Source organism: Pseudophryne corroboree, chromosome 3 (genome assembly GCF_028390025.1).
Source record: "Pseudophryne corroboree isolate aPseCor3 chromosome 3, aPseCor3.hap2, whole genome shotgun sequence".
In the NCBI taxonomy this organism is placed as follows: Eukaryota; Metazoa; Chordata; class Amphibia; order Anura; family Myobatrachidae; genus Pseudophryne; species Pseudophryne corroboree.
In genome coordinates this window covers 452,486,598-452,501,870 of record NC_086446.1, presented here as the reverse complement: position 1 = coordinate 452,501,870, position 15,273 = coordinate 452,486,598, and the positions used below count along the sequence as shown (strand labels likewise).

The window sequence follows — 15,273 nt, the reverse complement described above, 5'->3', positions numbered from 1 at the left end:
TGCAGTGCTGTGCGCTACCTTAATGAAGACCGGAGTCTTCAGCCGCCGATTTCCTGGACGTTCTTCTTGCTTCTGGCTCTGCAAGGGGGACGGCGGCGCGGCTCCCGGACCGGACGACCGAGGCTGGGCCTGTGTTCGATCCCTCTGGAGCTAATGGTGTCCAGTAGCCTAGAAGCCCAAGCTAGCTGCAAGCAGGTAGGTTCGCTTCTCTCCCCTAAGTCCCACGTAGCAGTGAGTCTGTTGCCAGCAGATCTCACTGAAAATAAAAAACCTAAATATACTTTCTTTTCTAGAAGCTCAGGAGAGCCCCTAGTGTGCATCCAGCTCGAGCCGGGCACAGATTCTAACTGAGGTCTGGAGGAGGGGCATAGAGGGAGGAGCCAGTGCACACCAGGTAGTCCTAATTCTTTCTTAGAGTGCCCAGTCTCCTTCGGAGCCCGCTATTCCCCATGGTCCTTACGGAGTTCCCAGCATCCACTAGGACGTCAGAGAAATAAAAGGTTATTTTACAAAATTCAGATTCCTGTTGGAGTATCCCAGGACGCAGCTTAACTGACCTCAGCAGTGTAAACAGCCTGGCCATAATGTGTAACCTAAGTGGTACTCAGATGGCCGACGTTCACACAAGTGATCTAATGTTACATCTTTGGTAGAGGAATCTATTTACTCAAGACACCCCCTGTTGCTTTTGCATACAGTATTTTCGTACAGCAGCTGCATCCAAAGAATCTGAATCAAGCCCTGTGTTACGGATGGATCATAAAGAAAAAAAAAAAAAAGGCCTTGTGATCCACCCCACCCCAAAGACCAGTTATTTGGATTCAACATGCAGTAAAGGACAGGTGCTAGGTCAAACAGTCAAGCGGAGTACACACATTATATACGACCATCGTATAGTATGTACCCTCAAATCCACCCAATTCATGGATTGATGAACTGCGTGGGTGTATCGTCCCATTGGATGTGCTGCGGTGTTGTTCAATATAACATGAAAACAATACATTGTGACGTCACGCAGTGTGCACGGTATTGTTACACAACATCGCTGCATTGCTAGGTCACACAGTGGCCATGTGTTACCCACCTTTAGTGTAAACTCTACTCTTCATTCAGAATTGCAATTATTCAAATACTAAGATACATGCACATCAGTGTAAATGTATTCAGCGACATTAGAGGCTGTATATATTTCCTCACCTGTGTTTTGTTAAGGGGTGACTTTTTGGCCCACTCAAACATATTTTCATATACATTTCCATCATATCTTCCCAGGACAGAACCCAGCTGAGAGTCTGTGTAATCAAATGCATCAACCAGAGCCACCGCGTTAGGTCGGATTACGGACAGTAAATCCTTAATTCGCTGCTGTACCTGCTCCACCTGGAAAGTGGTCAGAATACCAGCCTGCATTGTGGAACAAGGGTGTTAGATTCATCTGTCAACGTTTTGTGTTATATTCTTACATTTCTTGCTCTACTAACATTACATACACAGCAATCCAAGATGGTATAGTATGTGTCCAAGTATATCACAGTAGTCAAAGCTACATCTACTATATACAGCAACAAAAGAGAAACAAACAATTAATTTTTTTGTTTAGCATTATCCAAATATTTTAAATATAGTTTCCATTAAAAAAACAATCAAATAACCTACCGCTATAAGTCTTTCCTTTGTTGTAAATGTATTAATGTGTGTCTCCAACTCCCATTAACTCTGCACAGTGTGCACCATATGGTACCCAACAGATGTGTCCTCATTCATCACTGCGGCAGTCACTCCTAACAGCCCCTCTCGGTGCAAGGTCCCAAAAATGCATCTTAGTCACAATGCGATGTGGCTACGATGCACCAAGAGACTGTGCTGATGATTTGACACTAGAATCTCTGAATCTGCATACAAAGTGCTACAGTGTAGCAGCCGCAGCTTTTTCCCCCCAATACACATTGTGCTCTGTGTAGACTTAGGGAGACATTTACTAAGCAGTGATAAGAGCGAAGAAGTGAGCCAGTGGAGAAGTTGCCCATGGCAACCAATGTCCCCCTAAAGTTACACACAATATACTGTAGGTCACATATAAAATTAATCAGCAGTCTCCATGTGCTTCCTAGTCACAGCGTGTTGTGATTAACATGCATTGTCGATAAAAAAGATACCCAATGCTAGCAGAGTCAGGCATCTCATGCTGTGTAATGTATTGAGGCTGCAGGTATGAGGACAAATCTGTATATCTTGGTAATTAACCACTTAACTGGCTAATATTTTTTTTACCAATAACTGCTCTGAAAGGGTCATTTTTTTTATGATTGAAGTAGGTTAAGAACATTTATAACATATCCCACATCATTTTAAATAAAAATCCACATTTTTTTTAATGAACATCAGTTGAAAACATTGATCGTAATTGTAATGGATCCGCCCCCAGTAATTGCCAGACACTGGGGGGCGGATCCATGGATGCAGATGGGGTAAAGAGATCCCTATGAGACTGGAGGTGGCCGCTGCTGGAAGATTATCAGCCGCCACTGGGAAGTTTCTAACTGGGTGCATCAGATGCGACCAAAAAAGTATGAGTTTCACAAAAATAATAAAAAGCTAGGTCAAGGTCTCTTACTTTTTATAAAAGGTAAAAACAATCCTTAATTCATCCAAAGTGCTGTGGAGCAGTGTATGTTTAAATCTTCTATATATCCACAGTGACCCAAAGGCAGCATACAGGTTCCCCAGTACTCCTCCTTAAAAAAGGCATGAAAACCACTCCAAGTGGTGACCACTGGAGAGATAGGTCACCACTTTGAGTGGTTTACATGCTTTTTCCCCCCGGTGTTTTCATGTGAGTGGAATGTATAAATAAAATATATTTTTTTTACCATAACAGTGTTGCACTAAGGCTCTATCCTCTATTTAAGAGGTATACTATGCATTTGGAGAACCTGCATGCTGCCTTTGGATCACTGTGGATATATGGAAGATTAAAAGATACACTGTTCCACAGCACTTTGGATGAATTGAGGACTGTTTTTACTTTTTATAAAAAGTAAGAGACATTGACTTTGCTTTTATTATTTTTATGGAACCCATACAGCGCCATCTTTATGATCGTTTCTTTTGCCAAATATCTATTGTTGTGGAGGGCATGGTAAAAACTCTCTAGATCAAAACCATGCGTCACTGCAGAGGGGTGGGGTGGGGGGGGGGGGGGAGCAGATGTAACATGTGCAGAGAGTGTTAGATTTGGGTGGGGTGTGTTCAATCGGAAATCTAAATTGTAGTGTAAAAATAAAGCAGCCAGTATTTACCCTGCACAGAGACAATATGACCCACCCAAGTCTAACTCTCTCTGCACATGTTACATCTGCCCCTGCAGTGCACATGGTTTTACCCAATTGCTAACAATTCTGAATAACCCCCCTCCTCAGGGAAAGCCCAGACTGGTTAGCACCAGCGAGTAGTTAAGGCACTTTGTTACATACAGATTTTAATTTAAATTGTAAGAGCATCATCTTCAAAATGTGTGATAACATCGTAAATAAGGGGCCATTAACCATAAGAGATACTGTGCCATCAAAGGTATCCAAAGAACTCTCTCCAAAGCGAATGTCTGTCAATCTTACAGATGGCCATGATTAGGAGGAATCAGTATGATATGCAGGATGCCGAACGTCAGTATACCAACATTGGCATCCTATGCGCCAGAATGCCGGCAAAGGGGGGGTGAGCTCAATGAAGCCCCTTGTGGGCTCGGTGGTGAGCTTTGCTTGCCACAGGTTCTATTCATCCTCTATGGGTGTCGTACACCCACCCACAAAGGGGGAATCAGCTACCTCACTGGTATTCCGGCGGCGGTATAGTACCACGGTCAGGATCCCAGTGTCTGAGACCGCCCGTATCGCGACGGGCAGTATTTTAACTATGTACAGTTAACAAACTTTCTTAGTTCAACCATTTCAGCCTTGCTGTGTAGTAACTGCCATTACACTGAATATTGTACTGTATAGAGAACATAAAAATAGTAAGAAGGTTACAATGAAATAAACTGGAAATTAATTATACTGTAATATGCAATGTGGCCAGTTTACGTTAATTACCCAGGAACAAAGCAGCATCCAATGAGAAATTCATACACAACTTTCTGAGTAAATGGTATTTGCAGACAAGGAAATGTTAATATATCACTGTTTAGGCCAATATAATCAAGGGACATTCTATCCTCTGTAACAAACATTAATATCATCAGGTGAATGGCTATCTTGCACACATACCTGAAAAAAATCCCCAGTATTTCTGCTGATCCCATGCAGAGCATAAAGTAGGCAGAGAGAGCTCAATATGCGGTGAGAAGCCACATCCAGGATCTCAGATAGTTTGTCCACAAAAAGTTTCACTACCACATAATGACAGTGCGCCTGGAAAATGAGAGAACGGATGAAACACGAGAAGATTCCACTGCTGGTCAGTAACAGAAATCACGTTCTATGGTTTTAGCGGCTACCAAATATAAGTACACAATGTAGTGTACAAAATGGGAGTCCAAGGAGAGTCTGCCGATACACAGTATTTCCTTGGAGTTTGGTATTACCTCAGTTGCCCGCACCCAATCTACAGTGTTCTTGTTCCAAGCGTCTTCCTTGCGCTTCCCACGTTTCAAATCAGAATGGACACTCTTAGATGCTGCCACAACTAGCCTGGAACGCAAGTAAAGTGAATATGCAATAAAAATAAGATTTTACTTACCGGTAAATCTATTTCTCGTAGTCCATAGAGGATGCTGGGACTCCGTAAGGACCATGGGGAAAAGACGGGCTCCGCAGGAGATAGGGCACTTTAAGAAAGCTTTGGACTCTGGGTGTGCACTGGCTCCTCCCTCTATGCCCCTCCTCCAGACCTCAGTTAGGGAAACTGTGCCCAGAGGAGATGGACAGTACGAGGAAGGATTTTTGTAAATCTAAGGGCGAGATCCATACCAGCCACACCAATCACACCGTATAACTTGTGATAAACTACCCAGTTAACAGTATGAACAACAACATAGCCACGGTTCAACCGATAAACTATAACATAACCCTTATGTAAGCAATAACTATATACAAGTCTTGCAGAAGAAGTCCGCACTTGGGACGGGCGCCCAGCATCCTCTACGGACTACGAGAAATAGATTTACCGGTAAGTAAAATCTTATTTTCTCTAACGTCCTTGAGGATGCTGGGACTCCGTAAGGACCATGGGGATTATACCAAAGCTCCCAAACGGGCGGGAGAGTGCGGATGACTCTGCAGCACCGATTGAGCAAACAGGAGGTCCTCCTCAGCCAGGGTATTAAACTTATAGAACTTTGCAAAGGTGTTAGACCCCGACCAAGTAGCTGCTCGGCACAACTGCAATGCCGAGACCCCTTGGGCAGCCGCCCAAGAAGAGCCCACTTTCCTTGTGGAATGGGCCTTAACCGATTTCGGTAACGGCAATCCTGCTGTAGAATGCGCCTGCTGAATCGTGTTACAGATCCAGCGAGCAATAGTCTGCTTTGAAGCAGGAGCGCCAACCTTGTTGGCCGCATACAGAACAAACAGAGCTTCAGTCTTCCTGAGTCTAGCCGTTCTGGTCACAAATCTTCAAAGCCCTGACCACATCCAGGGACTCGGAATCCTCCAAGTCACGTGTAGCCACAGGCACGACAATAGGTTGGTTCATATGAAAAGATGAGACCACCTTTGGCAGAAATTGAGGACGAGTCCTCAACTCTGCCCTATCCACGTGAAAAACCAAGTATGGGCTTTTATGTGATAAAGCCGCCAATTCTGAAACACGTCTAGCCGAAGCTAATGCCAATAACATGACCACTTTCCACGTAAGGTATTTCAACTCCACAGTTTCGAGTGGTTCAAACCAAGGTGACTTGAGGAAACGTAACACCACGTTAAGATCCCAAGGCGCCACCGGAGGCACAAAGGGAGGCTGAATATGCAGCACCCCCTTCACAAAAGTCTGTACTTCTGGAAGAGAGGCTAATTCTCTTTGAAAGAAAATGGATAAGGCTGAAATTTGGACCTTTATGGACCCTAATTTTAGGCCCAAAGTCACTCCTGTTTGAAGGAAGTGAAGCAGATGGCCCAAATGGAACTCCTCCGTAGGAGCAGCTCTGGCCTCACACCAAGAAACATATTTCCGCCATATACGGTGATAATGTTTTAACGTCACGTCTTTCCTAGCCTTGATCAGGGTAGGAATGACTTCCTCCGGAATTCCTTTTTCCGCTAAGATCCGGTGTTCAACCGCCATGCAGTCAAACGCAGCCGCGGTAAGTCTTGGAACAGACAGGGCCCCTGCCGCAGCAGGTCCTGCCTTAGAGGAAGAGGCCACGGATCTTCTGTGAGCAACTCTTGCAGCTCCGGATACCAAGTCCTCCGTGGCCAATCTGGAACAATGAGGATTGTTCTGACCCTGCTCATTCTTATTATTCTCACCACTTTGGGTATGAGAGGAAGAGGAGGAAACACATAGACCGATCTGAACACCCAAGGTGTCACCAGAGCGTCTACCGCTACCGCCTGAGGGTCCCTTGACCTGGCGCAATACCGCTTTAGCTTTTTGTTGAGACGGGATGCCATCATGTCGATTTGAGGCAGTCCCCATCGATCCGTGATCTGTGCAAAGACTTCTTGATGAAGTCCCCACTCTCCCGGATGCAGGTCGTGCCTGCTGAGGAAGTCCGCCTCCCAGTTGTCCACCCCCGGGATGAACACTGCTGATAGCGCGCTTACATGGCCTTCCGCCCAGCGTAGAATCCTGGTCGCTTCTGCCATGGCCACTCTGCTCCTTGTTCCGCCTTGCCGGTTTATATGAGCCACTGCCGTGACGTTGTCCGACTGAATCAGAACCGGTTTTCTCCTAAGCAATTCCTCCGCTTGACACAGGGCGTTGTATATGGCCCTCAACTCCAGGACGTTGATGTGGAGACAAGTCTCTAGGTTTGACCAGAGACCTTGGAAATTTCTTCCCAGTGTTACTGCTCCCCAGCCTCGGAGGCTTGCGTCCGTGGTCACCAGGACCCAGTCCTGAATGCCGAACCTGCGACCCTCTAGCAGGTGAGCACTGTTCAGCCACCACAGGAGAGATACCCTGGTCCTGGGAGACAGGGTGATCCTTTGATGCATTCGTAAATGGGACCCGGACCACTTGTCCAAGAGGTCCCATTGAAAGGTCCTCGCATGGAACCTGCCGAAAGGGATGGCCTCGTATGAAGCCACCATCTTCCCCAGGACCCGCGTGCAATGATGCACTGAAACCTTTTTTGGTTTTAATAGGTTCCTGACCATGGCTATGAGCTCCTGAACCTTTTCGATCGGAAGAAAAACCTTTTTCTGGTCTGTGTCTAGAATCAGGCCCAAAAAGGTCAGACGCGTTGTAGGGACTAGCTGGGACTTCGGTATATTGAGAATCCAGCCGTGTATCTGCAACGTCTTCATGGACAGAGACACGCTGTCCAGCAACTTCTCCCGAGATCTCGCCTTTATGAGGAGATCGTCCAAGTATGGGATAATTGTGACCCCCTGCCTGCGCAGGAGCACCATCATTTCCGCCATTACCTTGGTGAAAATCCTCGGGGCCGTGGAAAGCCCAAACGGCAATGTCTGAAATTGGTAGTGACAGTCCTGCACTGCAAATCTCAGGAACGCCTGATGAGGGGGGAATATCGGAACATGAAGGTATGCATCCTTTATGTCCAGGGACACCATCCAATCCCCCCCCTCCAGGCTGACGATGATCGCCCTGAGTGATTCCATCTTGAACTTGAACCTCTTCAAGTACAGGTTCAGAGATTTTAGGTTTAAAATGGGTCTGACCGAACCGTCCGGTTTCGGAACCACAAACAGGGTTGAGTAATATCCCTCTCCTTGCTGGAGATGAGGAACTGTGACAATCACCTGTTGAATATACAATTTTTGGATTGACGCCAACACTAGCTCCCTCTCTGACGGGGAAGCCGGCAGAGCCGATTTGAAAAACCGGCGAGGAGGCAAGTCTTCGAATTCCAGCCTGTATCCCTGAGAAACAATCTCTAATGCCCAGGGATCCACCTGCAAGTGAACCCAGACGTGGCTGAAAAACCGAAGACGAGCCCCCACTAGATCTGCCTCCCCCCGGGAAGCCCCAGCGTCATGTGGTGGACTTTGCAGAGGCAGGGGAGGACTTTTGCTCTTGGGAACTAGCTGTGTGCAGCTTCTTTCCCCTGCCTTTCCCTCTGGCAACAAAGGACGATCCCCGTACCTTTTTGTTTTTATTGGAACGAAAGGACTGCATTTGATAATGAGGTGCCTTTTTTGTATCCTGCGGGTGGACATAAGGTAAGAAATTCGACTTACCAGCCGTAGCCGTAGAGACACGGTCCGAGAGGCCGTCTCCAAACAACTCCTCCCCTTTGTAAGACAAGGACTCCATATGCCACTTTGAATCGGCATCTCCCGTCCACTGTCGGGTCCACAAGAGCCGCCTAGCAGAAATAGACATAGCATTTATTCTGGAGCTTAATAAACAAATGTCTCTCTGAGCATCTCTCATATACAAGGCAGCATCTCTGATATGCTCTATGGTCATTTGAATAGCATCCCTATCTAAGGTGTCAATCTCCGTAGATAAGGAATCTGCCCATGCCACAACCGCACTACAAACCCAGGCCGACGCCATAGCCGGTCTAGCAATAGTACCTGAATGAGTGTAAATGTGCTTCAAGGTAATTTCCTGCCTGCGATCAGCAGGTTCCTTGAGGGAAGCCGTATCCGGAGAAGGCAGTGCCACCTTTTTGGACAAGCGTGTCAGCGCCTTGTCTACTTTTGGTGAAGATTCCCAGCGTATCCTATCAGTTTGTGGAAAAGGATACGCCATAAGAATCCTTTTGGGAATTTGTGGTCTCCTATCCGGAGATTCCCAAGCCTTTTCGCACAGTTCACTTAGTTCAAATGAGGATGGAAAGGTGACTTCAGGCTTTTTCCCTTTATACATGTGTACCCTCGTGTCAGGGACCGGGGGTTCCTCAGTAATATGCAAAACCTCTTTAATGGCAATAATCATGTACCGAATACCTTTTGCCACCTTCGGCTGTAATTTTGCATCTTCATAGTCGACACTAGAGTCAGTATCTGTGTCGGTATCCGTGTCATCGATCTGGGATATGGTGCGCTTCTGAGACCCCGAAGGGCCTGGCGCCACAGGGACAGGCATGGACTGGCTACCTGACTGATCCCTAGCTTCTGCCTTGTCTAATCTTTTATGCAATAGATTGACATTTGCATTCAAGACATTCAGCATATCCACCCATTCCGGTGTCGGCGTTGCCGACGGCGACATGACATTCAAGCACTCCCCCTCCACATTAAGCGAGCCTTCCTCGTCAAACATGTCGACACACACGTACCGACACACTTCACACACAGGGAACCCCTTTCCTGAAGACAGTATCCCTGTCAAGGCCCTTTGGAGAGAGAGAGAGAGAGAGAGAGAGAGAGAGAGAGAGAGAGAGAGAGAGAGAGAGAGAGAGAGAGAGAGAGAGAGAGAGAGAGAGAGAGAGAGAGAGAGAGAGAGAGAATGCCAGCACACACCCCAGTGCAATGATCCTGGAGACCAACACAAAATGTTTTCCCCCAGCAGCGCTGTATAATATGTTATCCGCCAATTATGTGCCCCCCCCTCTCTTTTAAACACCCCTTCACCGTGTGTAAGCAGGGGAGAGTCCGGGGAGCTTCCTCTCAGCGGTGCTGTGGAGAGAAAATGGCGCTGGTGAGTGCTGAGGGAGAAGCCCCGCCCCCTCGGCGGTGGGCTTCTGTCCCGCTGAAACTTACAAAAATATGGCGGGGGCTCTTTAATATATATGTACAGTGCCCACCTGTACATGTATATTGTCTTTTGCCATAAGAGGTGTTTATATTGCTGCCCAGGGCGCCCCCCCCCTGCGCCCTGCACCCTTACAGTGACCGGAGTGTGTGAGGTGTATGGGAGCAATGACGCACAGCTGCAGTGCTGTGCGTTACCTCCGTGAAGCTGAAGGCTTCTGCCGCCTGACGACTTCTGTCTTCTGTTCTTCTAGCTCTGTGAGAACGGCGGCGCGGCTCCGGGGGTGGACGCCCAGTAAGAACCTGCGTTCACCCCCTCTGGAGCTAATGGTGTCCAGTAGCCGAGGAAGCAGAGCCTATCTTAGACAAGAAGGTCTGCTCCTCTCTCCTCAGTCCCTCGATGCAGGGAGCCTGTTGCCAGCAGTGCTCCCTGTGAAAAACTAGAAAAAGTAGAGAAAAAAATCCAAACAAAAATGCTTTTAGGCAGAGAACTCAGCAGAGCTCTCTGCAGTGCACCCATCCTGCTCTGGGCACAGTGTAAAACTGAGGTCTGGAGGAGGGGCATAGAGGGAGGAGCCAGTGCACACCCAAAGTCCAAAGCTTACTTAAAGTGCCCTATCTCCTGCGGAGCCCGTCTATTCCCCATGGTCCTTACGGAGTCCCAGCATCCTCGAGGACGTTAGAGAAATAGAGGAGAATATATATATATATATATATATATATATATATATATATATATATATATATATATATATATATATATATATATATATATATATATATATATATATATATATATATATATATATATATATATATATATATAATCTATCTATATCGGATAACTACTTCAGCCCTGGCCCTATCGTTCATCTATGAGTACATGGCAATGTCTCAAATAAATACCTGTGTAAAAGTTGCCATATCATGACAAAATGTAAATGTCACTCACATAAACACAAGAGGGGAGTCTTTGTGTGGTCCAACCACTGTTCATTTTATTAATTCATTAATTAACAGACAGGCAGAATACTGGTTAAACCCCCAATAAATCGGTCATGTGTGGCATATCAGACTTTTACAGATGTTCAAGAGTTTGGACAAGCAATCAAAACTCAATGCAGACATGAGCGTATGCACTTCCAAGCTGAGCAATGACCCTGCATTGAGGGGGAATGGGGGAGAGGTAGGTGTCATCCCCTGAGTTGTTGTTACAGCGTAATGCATCAGATTTTAAATCGGGTATGGAGAGTCCACATGATCCGTGTTATTGGTTGCAGAGGCCAACTAAAATGTGGATCAAGTGTATATTTCTACATGTTAATTCATTGCTAAATATCAGTTCCAAGTTTGTTCTCTAATAAATATAACTTGCAAGTAACCAATGCATTCTCTATGTTCACCTTTTCACTTACCAAGCCGCCCGCTGTTTATAAGCCTCCACTAGACTGCTTAGATCATTGATATCAGTGGCGGATCGATGAGCCAACGGCTGAGCCTGCACACGCTGTAAGGACACATCATTAAGGTAGGATACCATCCCGCCAACTTGCTCTCCAGATACGGCTGCAGTATAACTTTTAAATAGAAACCTGCACAGTGACAGAGATGGAAGTTAGGGTACTAAAACAGGAAATACTAAAGGTGAGAAACAATGTACTAATTAGAAGGAGATTGGTTTTCACAATATGGGCACTATATGCATCATTAGCAATATATAAGAAATGCCTGCCCTAAGAGGGTCATCCCAATGTGGTTGCGGTAGTTATCACTGCCGATTCCTCGGCAGTATAAGCGATAATGCTGTATGGTGGTGCAGAAGGAGGAGTCTATTATAAGTAGATGCCTCCTGCTGCAGTAGTGATGCGAGCTGCGTGCTAGAATGCAGGCATTGGATCACTCACACACCATCAGGTGGGCTTGTGGCACCCATAGGGACGTGCAAACCGCCTGTCGCAGAGGACAGGAAATCTCCTTGCAACGGTAGAGTTCCCTGGCCTCTACCCTCCCCTAAACGGCGGCGGCATGTCTCAGTTTTCACAAACAAAGGCCATCGCCGACCCCTACCTGCCCCCCAAATGGCATCAGACTGATAATCACTGACAGTGTGATGCCAGTCTGCTTCCTACATCACAGGACCCATTTGCGCACACGGTTTCGGTACTTTGCTCATAAGGGCGCACCATCCAATCAGATCTGAATGAGGTTCTAAAGGCAGAGGTAAAAAAATAAGAATTTACTTACCGATAATTCTATTTCTCATAGTCCGTAGTGGATGCTGGGGACTCCGTAAGGACCATGGGGAATAGCGGCTCCGCAGGAGACTGGGCACATCTAAAGAAAGCTTTAGGACTATCTGGTGTGCACTGGCTCCTCCCCCTATGACCCTCCTCCAAGCCTCAGTTAGGATACTGTGCCCGGACGAGCGTACACAATAAGGAAGGATTTTGAATCCCGGGTAAGACTCATACCAGCCACACCAATCACACCGTATAACCTGTGATCTGAACCCAGTTAACAGCATGATAACAGAGGAGCCTCTGAAAGATGGCTCACAACAATAATAACCCGATTTCTGTAACAATAACTATGTACAAGTATTGCAGACAATCCGCACTTGGGATGGGCGCCCAGCATCCACTACGGACTATGAGAAATAGAATTATCGGTAAGTAAATTCTTATTTTCTCTAACGTCCTAAGTGGATGCTGGGGACTCCGTAAGGACCATGGGGATTATACCAAAGCTCCCAAACGGGCGGGAGAGTGCGGATGACTCTGCAGCACCAAATGAGAGAACTCCAGGTCCTCCTCAGCCAGGATATCAATTTTGTAGAATTTTACAAACGTATTTGCTCCTGACCAAGTAGCTGCTCGGCAAAGTTGTAAAGCCGAGACCCTTCGGGCAGCCGCCCAAGATGAGCCCACCTTCCTTGTGGAGTGGGCATTTACAGATTTTTGGCTGTGGCAGGCCTGCCACAGAATGTGCAAGCTGAATTGTACTACAAATCCAACGAGCAATAGTCTGCTTAGAAGCAGGAGTACCCAGCTTGTTGGGTGCATACAGGATAAACAGCGAGTCAGATTTCCTGACTCCAGCCGTCCTGGAAACATATATTTTCAGGGCACTGACAACGTCTAGCAACTTGGAGGCCTCCAAGTCCCTAGTAGCCGCAGGCACCACCAATAGGTTGGTTCAGGTGAAACGCTGAAACCACCTTGGGGAGAAACTGAGGACGAGTCCTCAATTCCGCCCTGTCCGAATGGAAAATCAGATAAGGGCTTTTTCAGGATAAAGCCGCCAATTCTGACACGCGCCTGGCCCAGGCCAGGGCCAACAGCATGACCACTTTTCATGTGAGATATTTTAACTCCACAGATTTAAGTGGTTCAAACCAATGTGACTTTTGGAACCCAAAACTACATTGAGATCCCAAAGTGCCACTGGAGGCACAAAAGGAGGCTGTATATGCAGTACCCCTTTTACCAACGTCTGAACTTCAGGGACTGAAGCTAGTTCTTTTTGGAAGAAAATTGACAGGGCCGAAATTTGAACCTTAATGGACCCCAATTTCAGGCCCATAGACACTCCTGTTTGCAGGAAATGTAGGAATCGACCCAGTTGAATTTCCTCCGTCGGGCCTTACTGGCCTCGCACCACGCAACATATTTTCGCCAATTGCGGTGATAATGTTTTTGCGGTTACATCCTTCCTGGCTTTGATCAGGATAGGGATGACTTCATCCGGAATGCCTTTTTTCCTTCAGGATCCGGCGTTCAACCGCCATGCCGTCAAACGCAGCCGCGGTAAGTCTTGGAACAGACAGGGTCCTTGCTGGAGCAGGTCCCTTCTTAGAGGTAGAGGCCACGGATCCTCCGTGAGCATCTCTTGAAGTTCCGGTTACCAAGTCCTTCTTGGCCAATCCGGAACCACGAATATAGTGCTTACTCCTCTCCATCTTATCAATCTCAGTACCTTGGGTATGAGAGGCAGAGGAGGGAACACATTCCCTGACTGGTACACCCACGGTGTTACCAGAGCGTCTACAGCTTATTGCATGAGGGTCCCTGGACCTGGCGCAATACCTGTCGAGTTTTTAATCATGTGGAAGACTTCTGGGTGAAGTCCCCACTCTCCCGGGTGGAGGTCGTGCTGAGGAAGTCTGCTTCCCAGTTGTCCACTCCCGGAATGAATACTGCTGACAGTGCTATCACATGATTTTCCGCCCAGCGAAGAATCCTTGCAGCTTCTGCCATTGCCCTCCTGCTTCTTGTGCCACCCTGTCTGTTTACGTGGGTGACTGCCGTGATGTTGTCCGACTGGATCAACACCGGCTGACCTTGAAGCAGAGGTCTTGCTAAGCTTAGAGCATTGTAAATGTCCCTTAGCTTCAGGATATTTATGTGAAGTGATGTCTCCAGGCTTGACCATAAGCCCGGGATATTCCTTCCCTGTGTGACTGCTCCCCAGCCTCGCAGGCTGGCATCCGTGGTCACCAGGACCCAGTCCTGAATGCCTAATCTGCGGCCCTCTAGAAGATGAGCACTCTGCAACCACCACAGGAGGGACACCCTTGTCCTTGGTGACAGGGTTATCCGCTGATGCATCTGAAGATGCGACCCGGACCATTTGTCCAGCAGGTCCCACTGGAAAGTTCTTGCGTGGAATCTGCCGAATGGGATTGCTTCGTAGGAAGCCACCATTTTACCCAGAACCCTTGTGCATTGATGCACTGAGACTTGGCTCGGTTTTAGGAGGTTCCTGACTAGCTCGGATAACTCGCTGGCTTTCTCCTCCGGGAGAAACACCTTTTTCTGGACTGTGTCCAGGATCATCCCTAGGAACAGAAGACACGTCGTCGGAACCAGGTGCGATTTTGGAATATTGAGAATCCAATCGTGCTGCCGCAACACTACCTGAGATAGTGCTACACCGACCTCCAACTGTTCCCTGGATCTTACCCTTATCAGGGAATTGTCCAAGTAAGGGATAACTAAAATTCACTTCCTTCGAAGGAATATCATCATTTCGGCCATTACCTTGGTAAAGACCCGGGGTGCCGTGGACCATCCATACGGCAGCGTCTGAACTGATAGTGACAGTTCTGTACCATAAACCTGAGGTACCCTTGGTGAGAAGGGTAAATTTGGACATGAAGGTAAGCATCCTTGATGTCCCGAGACAACATGTAGTCCCCTTCTTCCAGGTTCGCAATCACTGCTCTGAGTGACTCAATCTTGAATTTGAACCTCTGTATGTAAGTGTTCAAAGATTTTAGATTTAGAATCGGTCTCACCGAGCCGTCAGGCTTCGGTACCACAACAGTGTGGAATAATACCCCGTTCCCTGTTGCAGGAGGGGTATCTTGATTATCACCTGCTGGGAATACAGCTTGTGAATGGCTTCCAAAACTGTCTCCCTGTCAGAAGGAGACATCGGTAAAGCCGAC

General features: G+C 47.1%; 1 protein-coding gene across 2 annotated transcripts in view; it reads right to left on the bottom strand.

The window, feature by feature from the left end:
- ACOX1 (acyl-CoA oxidase 1) overlaps positions 1-15,273 on the bottom strand; it is a 59,521-nt gene that overhangs the window by 21,267 nt on the left and 22,981 nt on the right. For both annotated transcript variants that reach the window (XM_063960566.1, XM_063960565.1), the window contains exons 10-13: positions 11,240-11,416; positions 4,580-4,685; positions 4,263-4,406; positions 1,198-1,404 (exon numbers count right to left, since the gene is read on the bottom strand). In XM_063960566.1, coding sequence (XP_063816636.1) covers positions 1,198-1,404; positions 4,263-4,406; positions 4,580-4,685; positions 11,240-11,416 — 634 coding nt within the window. The remainder of the gene's footprint in view (positions 1-1,197; positions 1,405-4,262; positions 4,407-4,579; positions 4,686-11,239; positions 11,417-15,273) is intronic.